This window comes from Candida pseudojiufengensis (assembly GCF_024610245.1).
Source record: "Candida pseudojiufengensis strain CBS 10847 chromosome Unknown scaffold7, whole genome shotgun sequence".
In the NCBI taxonomy this organism is placed as follows: Eukaryota; Fungi; Ascomycota; class Pichiomycetes; order Serinales; family Debaryomycetaceae; genus Lodderomyces; species Lodderomyces pseudojiufengensis.
The window spans coordinates 101940-118469 of record NW_026261527.1 but is presented as its reverse complement, the minus strand read 5'-3'; the positions used below and the strand labels follow the sequence as shown (position 1 = coordinate 118469).

General features: G+C 27.6%; 7 protein-coding genes across 7 annotated transcripts; 3 read left to right on the top strand and 4 right to left on the bottom strand. All coding sequences in view use genetic code 12, as the record gives it.

Annotated features, from left to right (window-relative positions):
• Positions 1-147: 147 nt before the first annotated feature.
• HAM1 (nucleoside triphosphate pyrophosphohydrolase) lies at positions 148-735 on the top strand (the record flags this gene model as incomplete). Its single annotated transcript, XM_051756673.1, has 1 exon — positions 148-735. The coding sequence occupies one exon, from the start codon at positions 148-150 to the stop codon at positions 733-735; it is 588 nt and encodes a 195-aa protein (XP_051615022.1).
• Positions 736-754: 19 nt separating this feature from the next.
• On the bottom strand, positions 755-3409 carry KGF55_002033 (uncharacterized protein; the record flags this gene model as incomplete). The annotated part of the gene is made up of 1 exon (XM_051756672.1): positions 755-3409. One exon carries the CDS (start codon positions 3407-3409, stop codon positions 755-757), a length of 2655 nt encoding a protein of 884 aa, XP_051615021.1.
• Positions 3410-7203: 3794 nt separating this feature from the next.
• Positions 7204-7494, top strand: PGA56 (Pga56p; the record flags this gene model as incomplete). The annotated part of the gene is made up of 1 exon (XM_051756671.1): positions 7204-7494. The coding sequence occupies one exon, from the start codon at positions 7204-7206 to the stop codon at positions 7492-7494; it is 291 nt and encodes a 96-aa protein (XP_051615020.1).
• A 1808-nt stretch (positions 7495-9302) lies between these two features.
• On the bottom strand, positions 9303-9869 carry KGF55_002031 (rRNA-processing protein; the record flags this gene model as incomplete). Its single annotated transcript, XM_051756670.1, has 1 exon — positions 9303-9869. One exon carries the CDS (start codon positions 9867-9869, stop codon positions 9303-9305), a length of 567 nt encoding a protein of 188 aa, XP_051615019.1.
• Positions 9870-10251: 382 nt separating this feature from the next.
• Positions 10252-10560, top strand: KGF55_002030 (uncharacterized protein; the record flags this gene model as incomplete). The annotated part of the gene is made up of 1 exon (XM_051756669.1): positions 10252-10560. The coding sequence occupies one exon, from the start codon at positions 10252-10254 to the stop codon at positions 10558-10560; it is 309 nt and encodes a 102-aa protein (XP_051615018.1).
• A 1197-nt stretch (positions 10561-11757) lies between these two features.
• On the bottom strand, positions 11758-13416 carry KGF55_002029 (uncharacterized protein; the record flags this gene model as incomplete). Its single annotated transcript, XM_051756668.1, has 1 exon — positions 11758-13416. One exon carries the CDS (start codon positions 13414-13416, stop codon positions 11758-11760), a length of 1659 nt encoding a protein of 552 aa, XP_051615017.1.
• Positions 13417-14852: 1436 nt separating this feature from the next.
• KGF55_002028 (uncharacterized protein) lies at positions 14853-16358 on the bottom strand (the record flags this gene model as incomplete). The annotated part of the gene is made up of 1 exon (XM_051756667.1): positions 14853-16358. One exon carries the CDS (start codon positions 16356-16358, stop codon positions 14853-14855), a length of 1506 nt encoding a protein of 501 aa, XP_051615016.1.
• Between the last annotated feature and the right edge of the window lie 172 nt (positions 16359-16530).

Sequence of the window (16530 nt, the reverse complement as noted above, 5' to 3'; positions counted from 1 at the left end):
GTAGTCTTCGAGTACGAAGTGTCCATGTTTCATATGTAGTCTTTCCTGTTTTTACTTTCGTTATCAATTATTGTTTCATCTCTTAAATTTTAAGACACATCCAAAAACGTAAGAAAAAACATAGATCTGAGAATCACAAATCAGACAATGTCATCACTAGATACAATCACATTTGTTACGGGAAATGCTAATAAATTAAAAGAAGTAATAGCGATTTTATCAACTTCACCATCAAATGAAAATAAAGTTGGGAAATTTACAATAACTAATAAATCAATTGATCTTGATGAAATTCAAGGAACTATAGAAGAAGTAACTAAACATAAAGCAGAATCTGCTGCAAAAGTAATAGGTGGGCCAGTACTAGTTGAAGATACATGTTTAGGATTTAACGCATATAATGATTTACCTGGTCCTTATATAAAATGGTTTGTGAGATCCATTGGATTAACAGGATTAGTTAAAATGTTACAAGGTTTTGAAGATAAAAGTGCAAATGCAATATGTACATTTGGATATTGTGAAGGTCCTGGAAAAGAAGTTTTGGTGTTTCAAGGTAGAACAGAAGGAGATATAGTAGATAGTAGAGGTCCAACTAATTTTGGATGGGATTCAATTTTTCAACCAAAAGGTTTTAAAGAAACTTATGCCGAAATGGACAAAAGTGTGAAAAACACAATAAGTCATAGATTTAGAGCATTAGATAAAGTAAGAGATTTTTTATTAAGTAAATAAATACAAGAACGAGATTATGTTATATGCTGACTCTTGATTCAATTTCATTGAAACTTTGTTCATCATCACCATCATTTGGACTGTACTCATGAAGACTCTCACTACAACTCGATGGTTTTTCCAGCTCCACTATTTTTGGTATTGTAGGGGACTCATGCTGACAATTTCCAACTTTTTCAAATTCATTCCCAATAATTCGATAAATTAAATTTGATCCATTGGCATTGTGTCTATTCTTATAGAATGAATGGTTATTAATTTGTTTCAAATTTTGTAATGTTTGTAATTTACTAAATTTATTATCGCGTAATGGTTGTCGTTGTGATCGATAATTTTTGAAAGAAGGATTAGTCATGGTTACCAAATTTTGTTGTGATCCATTTAAAAATGTCATTTGTTTTATAACATCAGCCTTCTGTTCATTTTGAATATAATATATCGCTCCAGTCAAATCCTCACCTTTAATTTTAGTGCTTTCTGCTGTAATCAACAACTCTTCTTTTGCCTCTTTAATCTCTCTACTATGTTTCTGACCATTTGACAATTTGAATTCATCCTTTTTAAAATAATTTTCATAATACAACTCAGTTCCTTTGTAACTACTTTTTGGAAGATCTGGCAACAGTTTGCTCTTTTGCATTAAATTTAAATTCAGTGATTGTTTATTTTCAAGCAGATAAAACAAGGGTTGCATGTTTTGTGAACCAGAAGGTTGCTTAAACAATGTCTTTGCAGTTTCTTTTTGAGATTTTGAATTGTTTAACTTTATTGTTGCATCGGAGTTTCTTGTTTCTCTAGACTCATTTGAAGTTGCATCATTTGAATGTAGACTCACTGGAGTAACTTTTGTATCTTTATTTGTAGTCTCAGTTGGTTTATTATTTTCTGAATTACGTTTATGCAATTTGATTTTTTTGAATTTTTTACTATAGTAGTTGTGAAATTTATATTTCACATTTACAAACCATTTCTGTTCATCGTTATGGGAGGTTGCAAGAGCAGCTGAATCTTGAACCTCAGTCAAATATCCATTTCTTGTATCTCCGCTATGTGGGATCTCCTGTATCGTCTCGTTCTCCAGTCTTGCATCTTCTTGATCTGATTGACTACTTTTTCGATTATCATCACTATCAAAACTTAAATGATTTAAAAAATAATTAAGATCATAATGATCATGATCAGTAGTAAAATTACTTTCGTTATCCTTTATTGAAGCATGTGAACTAAAACTTGCAGTCATGGGTGAATCCTTGATAACACAACTCAGTGTTTTTATCCCAAGTTCAACTTGATGATGTTGAACCAAAGAATCTTCTGTGGTGGATTCAGATTCAACTTCATGTCCTAGATTCAGTCCATCCTTTTGAACAAATATACGTTCAATATCTCTATATGCATGTGTTGAAGTACCTTGTTTTGAAAAAGTTGGTTGATTAGTTTTAGTATTTGGTGAAATGTGGTTGCGTCTATTAATGTGTCCATTCCTTTTGTTGGATGATGACAGTTGTATTTTAGAAGTCAGTTTTCGTTTCTTTTTAGTTGTCGTCCTTTGATAAGATCTTGTCTTTCTTGTATGTGTCGTAGTTTTATTGGTTAAAGATAAATCATCAAGTGGTAATATAGGGGAACCTGGAGCTCCCATTGCTGTATTTGTTGATTCAAATACTGAAGTTGATGACAAAGCAGAAGTCATATTCGTAAATCGATAAACATTGGCATTTGCAGTTGTTGTTGTGGTAGTAGTGGTGGTTGTAGTTGCAACGGTGGCAGTTGTTGTTATTGATACCAACGAGGCATTATCACCTAAATCATAATCATGGCCATTTTTACTAAACTCTTCTTCTTCAGTAAAATGAAACTCACTTGAATTAAATTTTATATTCTCCAGTCTACGTCTTGTTGTTCTTCTTTTCCTATAACTTTTTGAAAATTGTCCAACACCATTTTTATAATTTTTACCAGTTGAACCACTACTATCAGATCCACTGTTAGGATGACATTTACCACGTTTATAATTTAATAATGTACCTCTAGTTGAAAATCTAAATTTATCAACTTTTATAGCGGATGAAAAATCTTCTTCTTCTTCATCAACACTCAAATCCAACCTCTTATCAAGTATGTCATTGTCATAATTGGTATCATCATCATTAGGTAGTTCTCTATTGTTTGTTGTATTTTTCAAACTTGAATTGATTGATGATGTAGTACTCAAATTATTTAAAAATTCCGCGAATGAATTATTTATAATATTTCGTTTCACACTATGTGCTCTATCATTATTTTTACGATTATTCGGATAATTTGGTTTCGGTGATGCATTATGTTCATTAGTTTCAAAATAACTATTATAGTTGATGACTTCTTCAACAGAACTTAAGTCAGAATGAGGACTTGAAGGTTCTACAATTGAACTTGGTTTTATTGAAGTCATATCTTGAGTAGTTCTTGTTGGTTCACCTTTAGCAAAATTTGAAAAGGAACTATACGATAATGAAGGTATTTCCTCTAAATCGCTTTGATTATATATCTGACCATAACTTTTTAATGAATTTAATCTTGAACTATCATCATAAGGGTTAAAATTTGGATCAGATTGATTGATTTTGTAATTATATTGAGGTTGAATGAATTTATCTAAAAACTTTTTGACTTTAACTTTTGCATTGGTCATTTCTAAGGTTAAAATACTTTAAATTATAATGCCAACTTTGCAATGAAATTAAGAATTGATGATTTCAAATTATAAGAAATAAAGATTACAAGAGATTTTGATTTAAATTTGGCTACGTTATTCTTTTAAGTTTAAATTTTTTTAATTAAAAAGCAAGTGAATGATGTGTTTTCTTATTCCTGTTTAAAAACTGTTATTATTAGTTGTTGTAGTATTATCTTTTCCATTTTTTATGTTATGCGATTGACTAGAGTTTCCTCATTCCCTAATTGAATCTAAAACTGAGATCTGAAAAAAATGATTTTGGCTGCAAAATAAAATACGAGATGAAACATTAGGCTTTGAGAGAAAAAAAAAAATTTAATACAATTAGATGTTAATAAGAATTGTTTTTGGCCCAAATTGATTGCCTTTTAATCAACTTTGCCTGATATAATACAATCAACAATTTAGATAATCAAGTCATTTGTTCCATAGCTCGTGATGAAACAAAAAATCTCATGAAATTAGGGAATGTACCTGTTCATATTCCAACTCTACAATCAAATGTCACTTTCCTAGTCGAGAATTCTATGAAACGAAAACAACAGCCGTTCAAAAGTTTGATAAACTTGACGTCTTGACAAACGTTCAAATCTAATTGAATCAATTGATTTGCACGTGCGAACTATAATCAACAAAAAATTGATTTGATACATTAAAACGCGTCTACGTTTTTTACTGATCGCAGATCAAATTTGACAATCAAATTTATCAAAATTTATGATAAAAAAGAAGAAAGCTTATCTGATTGCATTAATCCCGAGCATTTGGGCTCATTGAGATCAAGTCAGACGATCTTAAGAAATATAAACAATTTATTTGCAAAAAGACGAGATCAAGTTGATTCAACTCAATAAACTCCTGACGTCTTCGATTTATTTCTTCTTTCATCGAAAATAGAGTCAGTTTAAAATTTGTTCAAGTGAAAAATATTTGATTACACGTCTATTTCACTATTGACAATAATCATTTCTTGTTTCATTGATATCTACTGGTATCCCTTCGACGCGTCTTATGAAAATTAATTATTACAAGTTTCACAGTTTTTTTAGTTTCGACGTTTTGGTTCATCTTTGAAATTTATAGTCTTCTAAAAATAGAATTAAAACCGCCTTAGTTGGAAATAAATTAGTTACTTTTGTGTAAAAACTTGGAGTTTTAATACTTCTTACATTTAATTTTGTCGTCAATGTCTATTTGTAGCTCAATGTAGAAAATTCATTTGCTCGCTTGATTGCTTGCACTGGGTGCCGCGAGACTGCTTCCTTTTCTATCGCAATTGTTGTCTCGATCCGACCGCTATATTTGATACGTTGAATTTTATAGTCGGTGTTGAGCCTCAGTTGAAAGTTCGTCTTCCTTCAAATTATTCCACTGTTTTGTGCCAAGCTCACAATACATCAAACGCCTGGACGGAACAATTCTAGATTACGAATCTTAAAAGCCCAGCCTAGAGCCATAGATAAGGTTTTTATTTACTTGGTAAGGCTAATTAAAACTTACAAGTGCAATATTGTGGTAGAAAGTATTGCTTGAAATGGAACGAATTTGACTTTTCTTGGTGATTAAATTTCAACTTTATGAGAACGACATTTTTGCTTTCATTTCATATTGAGTATTATATACACCCCCAAATAATACTAAATTTTTTTATTGTCATAATAACATAGCCTACTAATTTAATTTCATGTTTTAGACTAAAAACATATTTGATAGTAAGTAATGTTTCACTATTAACAAATAAGTAAACATGTGGGCTTAAAAATTATGAATGGTCCACTCAAATTTTATTCAATGGTTACTTCAAGAATCTCATAACTCAATATTATTTAGTCAATTGATTGCTGTGAAATTGAAAAGTAGTGTGATCAAAAATTGTATAAAAATGACCTTGACAGAATTTTCACTTTTAAAGCAGGTTTCACTAAGAAAAGTTTTGGACTAATAGTGTGGTTATCTGAACTTTAAATCTTTACCGTATTAAAATTTAGATCTTATCGTTATTATAATTTTGTAATTGATTATGCAATTAATTAAAAAAAAATTATTATAAAAAGAAAAGAAACGTATAAATGATTTTGTAGTATATGTCATGTAAACAATATATGACTCTTTCTGGGGGTGTATGTATTTTATGATTAATCAGTGGGGAAGAAAAGTGATTAACCAGGGTTTGGTGCTGTTTGAGCCATACCACCTTTTCTACTCTGTTAAGTTAGTCCAAATCCCAATGTTTTGTTATTTGTCAGAATAACAAGAGATGTTAGTCATAAATTATTATAATTCAATTGTCTTGAGATACATCTTGAAAAAAAAAAAAAAAAATTATTGTTGGTGCCTTAAAAAACCTTATTTCGTCAATAATAAGTTATTGTAGGGCTGTATAAAATAAAACACGAAAAGATTGCTATTATTATTCACTCTGAAACTTAATTCCATAATAGTGATTATTCTATTCAAAAATAGTTGGGTTAACCTATAATTTCAAAACTGTGTATTAACTCATACCACTAATAAAATGTCTCGAATTTTTATTCTATTAATAAATTTTTCCTCTTTTAAATTTTAATTTAACACAAAATCTTACAAATTAAAAAAAAAATAAAATTTATCCGAAACTAACTGAAAAAAAAAAGTTTCTATTTTTTTATGGTTGCAAAATTAAGAAATGCAACAAGCAAATATTTGAGCTAAGGTCTTGGTAGTAATAGAAGATATAGCAAACTGTGTATATGTTGAAAAACTTTTGTTTAAATCACTTCCATGAGGTTAGAAATCGTTTGAAATATGGTAACCTTAACAAATACTTTCTTACCATGATTTTGTTTTAACCCAAAGACACTATTGTGTTTATATGCAGTCTCTAACTAGTATTTGAAAATTTCTATTCGCAAAATTTAATATTAATTAAATGTGAAATAAAATTGAATAATAGAGAGAAAGAACACATGGGCTAGGTCGATCAATAACTTTACTTTAGACTGATTTTTATCCATGAGAAAAATGTTACCATCAAGGATGAAATCCAACATAGCCTTAAGGCGATCTTAAACACAGGTGAGATTTATTTTTCGAATTAAACCCCCAATAAAACAAAAAATCAATTCGAGATCAAAGCTTAAAAAGCCTAAGGCAATAATGATATGAAGAAAATTAAATGTTAAATAAAGTATAACGAGTATGGTATATGGTGGGTAATAAATTAACTTGATTAGGAAGTATACCACCAATAAAAAATCACGTTTCATCATCTAAGCCCTTTAACACATTTTTTTTTTTTCAATTTTCTTTAATTTCGTGTTTTAATTAATTAATTAATTCTAGTAATTTCTAGATAACTATGTAACGAAACAACTGTACCTACATAGTTTAAAGTCATTTACTCATACAAAAAAAAATCAGGTGAAAAATGCATTCTTTCTTAAAACCTAATGATATAATTTTAAATTAAATATTCACGTTCTATTTTTATAAATTCTTTTTTTTTTTTTTAAGTGCGATGAGATTTTGTGTCATCTACTTAAAGTTGTTTCTTTTTTTATCTTTGCGGAAATTTTTTTTATGTAGTTTCAAACAATTTGCCATTTTTAAAATTAAAATTTCTGGTTAGTAATAAAATTGAAATTTAAATATATAAATAAGTTGAAATTCCATTATTTTAACTTTAAATTTTTATAATTCTTTCTTTCTTCTTTATTACTTTAGTTAAGAACTTTCAACTACTTATTTAATCAATACAAATATAATCAAAAATGCAATTCTCATCAATCATTGCTTCATTAGCCTTAGTTGGATCAATCTCAGCTAAATTCCACAACACCACTGGTGGTGCTGGTGCTGTCTCAAACTCAACCGGTGGTGCTGCCGGTGCTGGTAAAAACTCAACTGGTGGTGCCGGTGGTGCTGGTAACGGTACTGCTGGTGGTGCTGGTGGTAAAAACTCAACCGGTGGTGCTTCATCAGGTAACGCTGGTGTCGTTGCTAACACTAACATCTATGGTGGTGCTGCTATTGTTGCTGCTGCTGTTGCTTTATTATACTAAGTGTTTTCAAAAAACATTTATCAATAAAAAAAAAATCACATTCATCAGTCATTAAACTACTTCAAATACATTAATTAGTCATAAAACTACATTCCACAACACATACACTTAATATTATAGAGTTTTTTTTTTAAGAAAGATTCAAACAAAAAGGTTTAACTTAATTTGCTATTTTTCATAAAAAAGATAAAACAAATCAACATTTTGCACTTCAATTTTTTAATTACCATTTCATGTACTTTTCCATTTTAATATAAAATTTTTTTAATTTTTTAAAGTCATTTTTTAAATTGTTATTTTTTTTTTAATTTTACATTTTATCTCACAGGTTGTTATAATAGCATTAGTTTTCTCATCGCTTAAGCTAGTTCGAAAGATGAAAGATTTCAAGTCACTTGATTAGTCGACGTTTGATTAAGCTAATGTTACCACTAATTGTTTTTAAGGGTTTAGTTATATACATAAATTAATTTATTAATAATATTTTTGTTTTTTACGATAAAGAAAAGTTTTGGCGTTGCCTACTCTTTAGTCTAAAAATCTCAAAAACAATTAAGCTTAGATCTTGATCGTCTATTACAACTGAAATTTCGAGTTACTGAAATTTTCAATGTTTTGAAGATCGTCTGTTGAATTTCGCGTTACCGTTGTGAAACAGCCACACTATTGTACTGAGAAATGTTAGACGAAACTACTGAATTCTTCATAATCTACCATAATCTAAGTAGGGAATACAAAGGTTCTTTTGAGATCTGATTCATCTATCAACTATCAATCGATGAATTCAAGTCTAAAATCTTAACTCCATAATAAAGTTTTCAATATAAAGGGATCTAATCTTATCTAAGCTTTTTTTCCTCGAAATCTTAAGTTTTCAAGATACGAGAAATTATAATTTGTTATTAGGGGTAATAAGAGAAAAAAAATAAAATACTGTAACAAAAAGTAAGCTTTAAAAAATTAAAAATTGATTCCGATTCCGACTCTTTAAGGTATCATTAGAAATCTATTTTGTAGTCTTTGAATGATCTCTTCTGCTTCAAACCAGATCATTAAAACTAAATCTTGAATTGAGGGGATCATACAAAAGCGTAAATGTAGTTTTGTCAAAACATGCTGGCTTTTGTTCCATTGTAATCTGGTAACTTTAAACTTTATTTTTATTTTTTTTGACGTGAAAACTATCCGACTTTTCCAAATATATATATAACCCTCCATGACCTAACTACTTATATTTATAAATATCTAAATTAGGAATAGAAGAAGAAGAGAATAAAATCCTTGAATTTAGAATGTATTTGATCATTCATGTTATTGACTTATATTTAGAATAGGAGATTAGAAACTAATTTCTTTTGTTACTGGTTCGATGGTTCCGTGATGTTTTAGGTAAGTAGAAGAGATAGAAACGTTCTTTATTATTGTTTAAATTTGAGTGTTCGAGACTTGTGATTTGTTGTCAGGCGACATTTCAAACTATTTAAAGCATCTTCCTAGTACAATGATGAGTGGGACTTGAAGTAATGAATTTTGAAAATTCAGTTATTTTTGGCAACTTTCCTAAATTGTAACTCAGATATAGCTTAGTTCTAAACTGGCAACATAAATATAACTCAAATCTGGATTGGAAATTGAAACATAGTTCAACTTTAAATTGACAAAATCAAAATAGTTCAAATCTAATGCTGTAACTGGAATTTGTCAAAACCAAATCGTGCAAAAAACTATCCAATCATAAAAGTTTTGAAACATTTCATAAAGTATCCCATCCAAATCAAACAATGCATTAATACATTCAATACCTTCGACTAAAAAACATCAGGTAATCTTTCAACAACATAACTATGAGAACCAACACTAATTAACGGTACCCCAGGTACTTTCCTTATTCTTCGTTTCAAATCAGCATCATTAGTAGCAACAATATAACATTTATGTTGAATAACTCTATTAACTAAACAATCATCAGCATAATTTCCAGAATGAGAACATTTTAATCTTTGAATTCTTGAATCTTTTGCTAATTTTAATGCAATTCTATATTTTGAACCTAATTTTTCTAATTCTGCCATAACACAATCAGTTATTATTGGAATACATTTTGCCATTAAACAATCCATTAAACCTCTTATAATATCAATTTTTTTTTGTATACTAAAATTTATAAAATTTGTATCTATTAATACTTGATATGGTGGTTTTATACTTTCATTAAATTTAAAAAATAATGATGATGATACTTGAGGTATATGTTGAATAGTTTCTGGATCTTTTGGTTTTATTATTGATGTTTTATTATTCGTTAGACGTGGATCTTTTTTAGATAATGTTCTTTTCACTGCGGCGAATTTTCTAGTCTTTTTGGCTTTTCCCATTGTAATTATTCTATGTGTATATATAATATAAGAAGTATGTGAAGATGTTGATGCTTAATTTTGATTATTAAATTCGTTTAATACTTTGATGCTGATGTAAAGAGATGATGAGAGTGATGATCTTTGTGATATTACATTGTAATATATGCAGGACGAATTTGGTACAGTGAAGAAAAAAAATCAACATGATTAGTTAGCTGTTATATATAACACTTTAATAAAATTATGAATAATTATATACAACTTTTAATGTCACTACAGGAGTAAGTCGAAAAGAAAGAAGTTTATGAATCAAAGTATTGGCATAAATCATAAAATAAATCAACTTTTAAAAAAAAAATGAATATCAGCAAAATCTGTGTGGCAAAATCATCAACATTAAATGAAGAACCAGTTTTCAAAACACGAGATTAAGTACAAGATCAACACTCCAATGTCAACGCCATATAAATTTGTGAATCATTTAAAACTTGAATTGGATAAACAAAAGGGCCAATCCTACCATTATCAATTCCTTCATCAAGAAATCAATCGTAACATTGAACTTCATTGTTCATTACATTCCAAAAATGCGACACATCTTACTGTTCCTATTTACATTATTGATAATGGATTAATAGGTAAAGTGAAGGAAATTGTGTCGTTAAATTGGAATTCAATGAGCAATGAAGTTACGTGTTACGTCTGTTAAAATTTTGTCTCGCAGTTCAATGTTAAGAATAGATCAATTAAGCATTGATCATAGACAGTTAAATCAAAATCCAATTGTTCAAGCTTATCATATGTTTGTCGAAGATTTAATTGTTTCAATAGGAAAGTGTGATAACTTGATTTGACTTCAGGAATATCATCAAATGCTTATGGGAGAAGAAAAAGTATTTGAACATACATCATTTTGTATACCTCAAGGTCTTTCTAAATAATGATTATGTCTTTCGGCTTAATAGATGCTCCAGCTACATAAAAGTTAAATTTCAAGTGCAGAAAGGTTCAGTTGGGTAAGTTTGTGGTGGTTTAATTTGATGAAATATTAACTTTTCTGTATATTTATAAGGCTTTAAATTGAGACGATTGGAAATAGTCTATGTCATATGGGTGTTTGGCTATATAAAACCTTAATATGAGCTAGATTATTTTCAATGTCTTCTCCATTATTGTTTAGGGCATTATGGATACACAGATAAACATATTCAAATTTGTCATTTGTTTTAGGTGTAAGTTCTGCGACGAACCTTTGGAACCAAATCATTTTTTCAGTGAAAGACCAATTCAATCAGTTTCAGATTGTTAGTTTAATTTGTTGATGATATTGACTTTTCTGTATATCTATAATGCTTCAAATTGAGACGATGGATGGAAATGGTCAAGGTCCTATGGATATTTGGCTTTATAAAAATGTCCATATGAACTTGATTATTTTCATCGGCTGTGACGTCTGTATTTAGAGCATTATGGATATACAGATATTCCTGTAATTCCAACTAGAAACCTTTTTGGAACCATATTTCTTTTTCAATGAAAGTCCATAATTTCTGTGGAAATTGTTAGGACCAAATGGTTCGACGTTTGCAGTCCAGATGTACTATATACTAACATCGAATTTTCGACAGTTTTGAAAGAATTGGACTTATATGTTACATCAAAGCTCTTTGACGACGAAATAAGGAAATTATTTTATTTTGAAGATATAAATAAAACAGCTTAAGAATTATTCATTGTTGATGTATAGGAAGTTAGTTTTTGGTTGTCGCAATAATTATCATAGTTGTAAATTCTACAAAATTTTAGGTAAGAAAAATGTGAGATATTTATCATCTAAAGCTAATTAGAACTAAAAAGAAATCGTAATTCATATCATCATAATCATAATCATTTACCCAAATTTGATCTAGTCTAATTTATAAATTAATTGAGGTTCAAAAATAGATTTATCATCTTCTTTCCTTTTCCAACTTAAAATTCTTTTTTGTGAATAATCAATTTCAAATAATCTCATTTTTCTAATATAATTTTCTTTAATTAAAGTTTTACCAGAATCTCCAGTAACTGAATTATAACATAACCATATAGATTGTTGTTGATTTGATTTATGATCTTTTTCTTTTTCTGATAATATACATGCATCATTTTCATGTTCATGACCTACTGCAACAACATTATATTTACAATTTATTATATCATCATGAAATTTTGGATTTGTTTTTGTATCTAAATTATGTTTTTCATTATATGATCCAATAATTTTAAAAGTTCCCTCGGGTCTAAATTGAGGTATGGGATGATGAAAAAATAAAAGTTTGTAAGTTGAATCTTTTTGATCATTATTATTAATTCTATAAAGATAATTAATTTGTGAATCATCAATAAAATGATTTTGAGAATCAAGGATTGTTATTGATGATATTTGATTTTGAAAATTTTCATTATAAATTTGATAATTCAAATTAGTTAAACCATGAATATGATTATGATGATTATTTGATTCATAAATTTCAGTATTTAAACAATTTGGTAAAGTTGATAAAAATTTTAAAATTAATTGTTTTGATTCAATTGATAAATTTTCATCACCGAATGTATATAAAAATTTAATATTTGTTTCAATTATTGGTTGTAAAGATTTTAATAATATAGATTTATAATCAATTATTCTATTATTATCAATTAAATCACCAGTTATTATAATTAAATCTGGTTTTTCCTTTTGTAAAATATTTGAAATAAATTTTAAAGTTCTTAAATCTGATTTACATTTGGGTGGTTCATTTTTATTATTTTTTTCAATTGTACAACGACCTAAATCTTGTCCAAAATGTAAATCTGATAATTGTAAAATTTTAAATTTATCTTTATCTGTTATAATTTGATTATTATCTTTAATTTCTTTTAAATTTTTGGTTAATTCATTTTGTTTGATTAATTCATCTTTTGTTACTTTCTTAAATGAAATTATTGGATGAATTTTATCTGAATCAATCAAATGTAATGTTGTATAATTTGGTCTTGAATCAATTAATTCTTTAGAACCAAATAATATATCAATTGATCTAATTATTGATAAATCCTTAGGTATTTGCTTTTTCCCATCAAGTATATAATTTTTTTTATAAATTATAAATTCATCTAATTTAACTTCTTCATAACCATCTTTTGGGGTTAATGATAAATCTTCTAAAATTGTATTTGTATCCTCGATTCTTTTGATTTCAATACCTAAATAATAATCAAATTTATAAAAATCTTTATTATAATAATTTGAATTCAGTTTTGATTCATAATATTTTAATGAAGGTCTTATTAGTCTAAAATTTGAAGGAATTTCATTATCACAATTTTTTGAAAATTTTCTACATTTAAATATTTCAATATCTGATATAATTTGATCATTGTTAAGTAAGTTATCTTGTAAATTTAATTGATAATTTAATAAATTGGTTTGTGATAATATAGTTGGTTTAATTGATTGTACGAATAGATAAATTCCTAGAATTGAAAAAGATGCAGTTATTAATACTATTAGTTTTGAATAATGTCGATTTACCATCATTAAATCTATTTGTATTTGTGGAGGAGTATAGGTGAGATCTGTGTTGTCAAAATTTAATAACGAGTGTGTATATATCAGTAATATGGATTAGTGATAACGATGATGTATCATAAACTTTTCATAATATAGATATATTAATGTATATGAAGTTATAGTTGATTAAAGTAATTGATATATAGATTATACTAGTGATTATTGTGATCTAGTTGGTTTTGAAACTAATAACTTTCGATTGAAAGTATACATTAAATTTGAAGTATGGGGGGTAAGCTTTTATATATATATAGTTCTATCACATATTTAAAACTTTAAAAGTTGAATTAAAGATTAATTTATCACCAAAATTTGATTAGAAAATGGAACTAAGAAGATAATAACAAAAGAGATGTATGATTTATTAATTTATAAATTTACTAAATAATAATCTCTATTAGACCAATAAGTAATAAATTAAAAAAACTTACACTAAATAGTGGACTTAAACCCTATAATTACTTACCTATTTTAAACAAACGAGTGAATGAAACGAAACAAACAGAGAAAGAGTGAAATAAGGATATTCGTAAATGGTTAATTAAACAATCAAATAATATGAAATGTATAACAACTAAAATCAATAATAAAACGGATATTTGAATCATTAAAATTGGTATAATAGACATTAATTGGATGAAATTCTCATACGAAAAAGAATGAATAGTGAAAAGTTTAATGTTCATGAAGTCCAGACTTTCTTTATTAATATGGTGATAGGCCCATGTTGCTCAAAACTTAAAATGCCTAATTCTAAATGAAGTAAACTTGATTAGATCCAAAAATTGATAAATTTAGTAATGTAGACAAAAACGCCTTGTTTTTTACTGAATTAAAATAGGTATGAATATTTTAAACTTGTTATACTAAAATATACGGATGGAATACATAAATTGCATTTGTTAAAACCTTCTTTTATCATTTAATTCTTCAATGATCGATTGGCTATAGACCTGATAAGAGTTGAGTCACTTTGTTGAATCAAATGGTCTTTTTATTGATGTTTTAAAACTTATGCTGGTTGTGCATTATTTTATATTTAATAGATAGGCGAGATCTACAGATCTAGAACTTTGTTAATAAATATGATTAACGGTTTTGTGTTGATTAATTTATTACTATTGTATGCAGTCAAATTCAACGTTTAAACAATTGTTTCATGCGTCAGTTGAATCAACTAGCTCAACCAACTGAGTACGAGATAATTTGGAATATAGAATGATGGTATTACTACAGTTAAAATCTAAAAATATGAATTGCAAACGTTGATACGCGTTTAGTTAAATGATTGACAATCTTAAACTCCGCTTATGTTATAAATTAATAAATTTTAACTAAATAATAAATAATTAATATGTTTACATATTTACGAACTATACAAATTAAACATCTTCTTTAATATCTCAATCATCATTTAATTCTCTTTTCTTATTAATTCTATTTTCAAATTCTTCTTTTGTTTCACCAGCTTTCCATCTTAATTTATAAGCTGGATGAGTATCTTCCAAAAAACTTGAATCTTTTCTATCTATACCAAATATTTGTTCTCTTAAAGTTAATGGTCTACCTAAATCAGGATAATCTTCCCATACTAATCCTCTTTTTTGTAATTCTGGTACTAAAAATTCAACAACTTCTTCAAATGTTTGAGGTTGTAAAGCATAAGTAATATTAAATCCATCGACATCTGATATTTCAACCCATCTTTCAATTTCATTTGCAACTGTTTCAGCAGTTCCATAAAATACTGGTCCTAATCCTCCTATTGTAATTTGTTTTGCAATATGAGCTCTTGTCTTTTTTACTTGATCTGAATCAGTGGGGGATTTTTTATTCCATAATTCTAAAAATGATTTAACTGCATTTGTTCCAACTGCTGTTATATCATCATCATAACCATATTGACTTATATCAATTCCAGTCCAACCAGAAAATAAAGCTTGAGCTCCTTCAATATCACCATATTTTTGAATTTCTATATATTTTTCTTCAGCTTCTTTTTCAGTTTTTCCAATTATAGGAGTAATTAATTGTAAAAATTTTATTGATCCATCTGGTCTACCAAAATTTTCCCATGCTAATTTTTTAATATTTTTAATTTCTTTACCTAATTTTTCTGGTTGAAATTGAGTTATAAATACAACTTCTGCATGTTGAGCAGCAAATGATTTACCAGCACTAGAAGTACCTGCTTGAATTAATACTGGAATTCTTTGATAAGGATTTGGTTCTGAAACAAATGGACCAGGAACAGTAAACCATTTTCCAATATGATCTATAGTTCTTATTTTTTCAGGATTTGAATATATTCCATTTTTCAATTCAACTGCATCATCAGCCCAGGAACTTAAAAATAATTTATATATTACTTGAGTATATTCTTCAGCTCTTTCATATCTTTCTTGATGAGGAGGTAAATTTTCTCCATTTAATAAATTTCTTGCAGCAGAATCTAAATATGAACTTACAATATTCCAACCTATTCTACCTTTAGTTAACCAATCTAATGTTGCTAATCTTCTTGCTAAATGATATGGTTGTTCACTTAATGTTGCAAAAGTTACACCAAATGCTAAATCTTTAGTAGCAGTAGCCATTGCACCAATTAATATTGATGGTTCAATTGTTGGAAATTGAGCACCTGATTTTGCAGCAGCTTCAAAATTTTTAGGTCCATTATAAACATCATATGGACCTAAAACATCAGCTAAAAATATTCCATTAAATTTTCCTTTTTCAAGTAATTTTGCAGTATTAATCCAATAATCTAAAGTATTATAATTTCTTGTATTATTTTTTGGATCACTCCAATTTGTACATTGTAATTGAGGAGTACCCATTTCAAAAGCAAATAATTTTAATAATTTCTTATTGGGTTTGACACCATTTTCATTTTTACTTGGACTCATGGTTATTGAAATTTGAAAAATTGAGATATCAGATTAATCCAACTTGATTTGAACAATATTTAATCTATCCCCATATTTATAAACTTAATTATATAATTTCTTGTTGTCGGTTCGGAAATATGTAATTTTCATGTGGTTAGAAGAAATGTTTAATTGTGGCTGCAATTTTTCA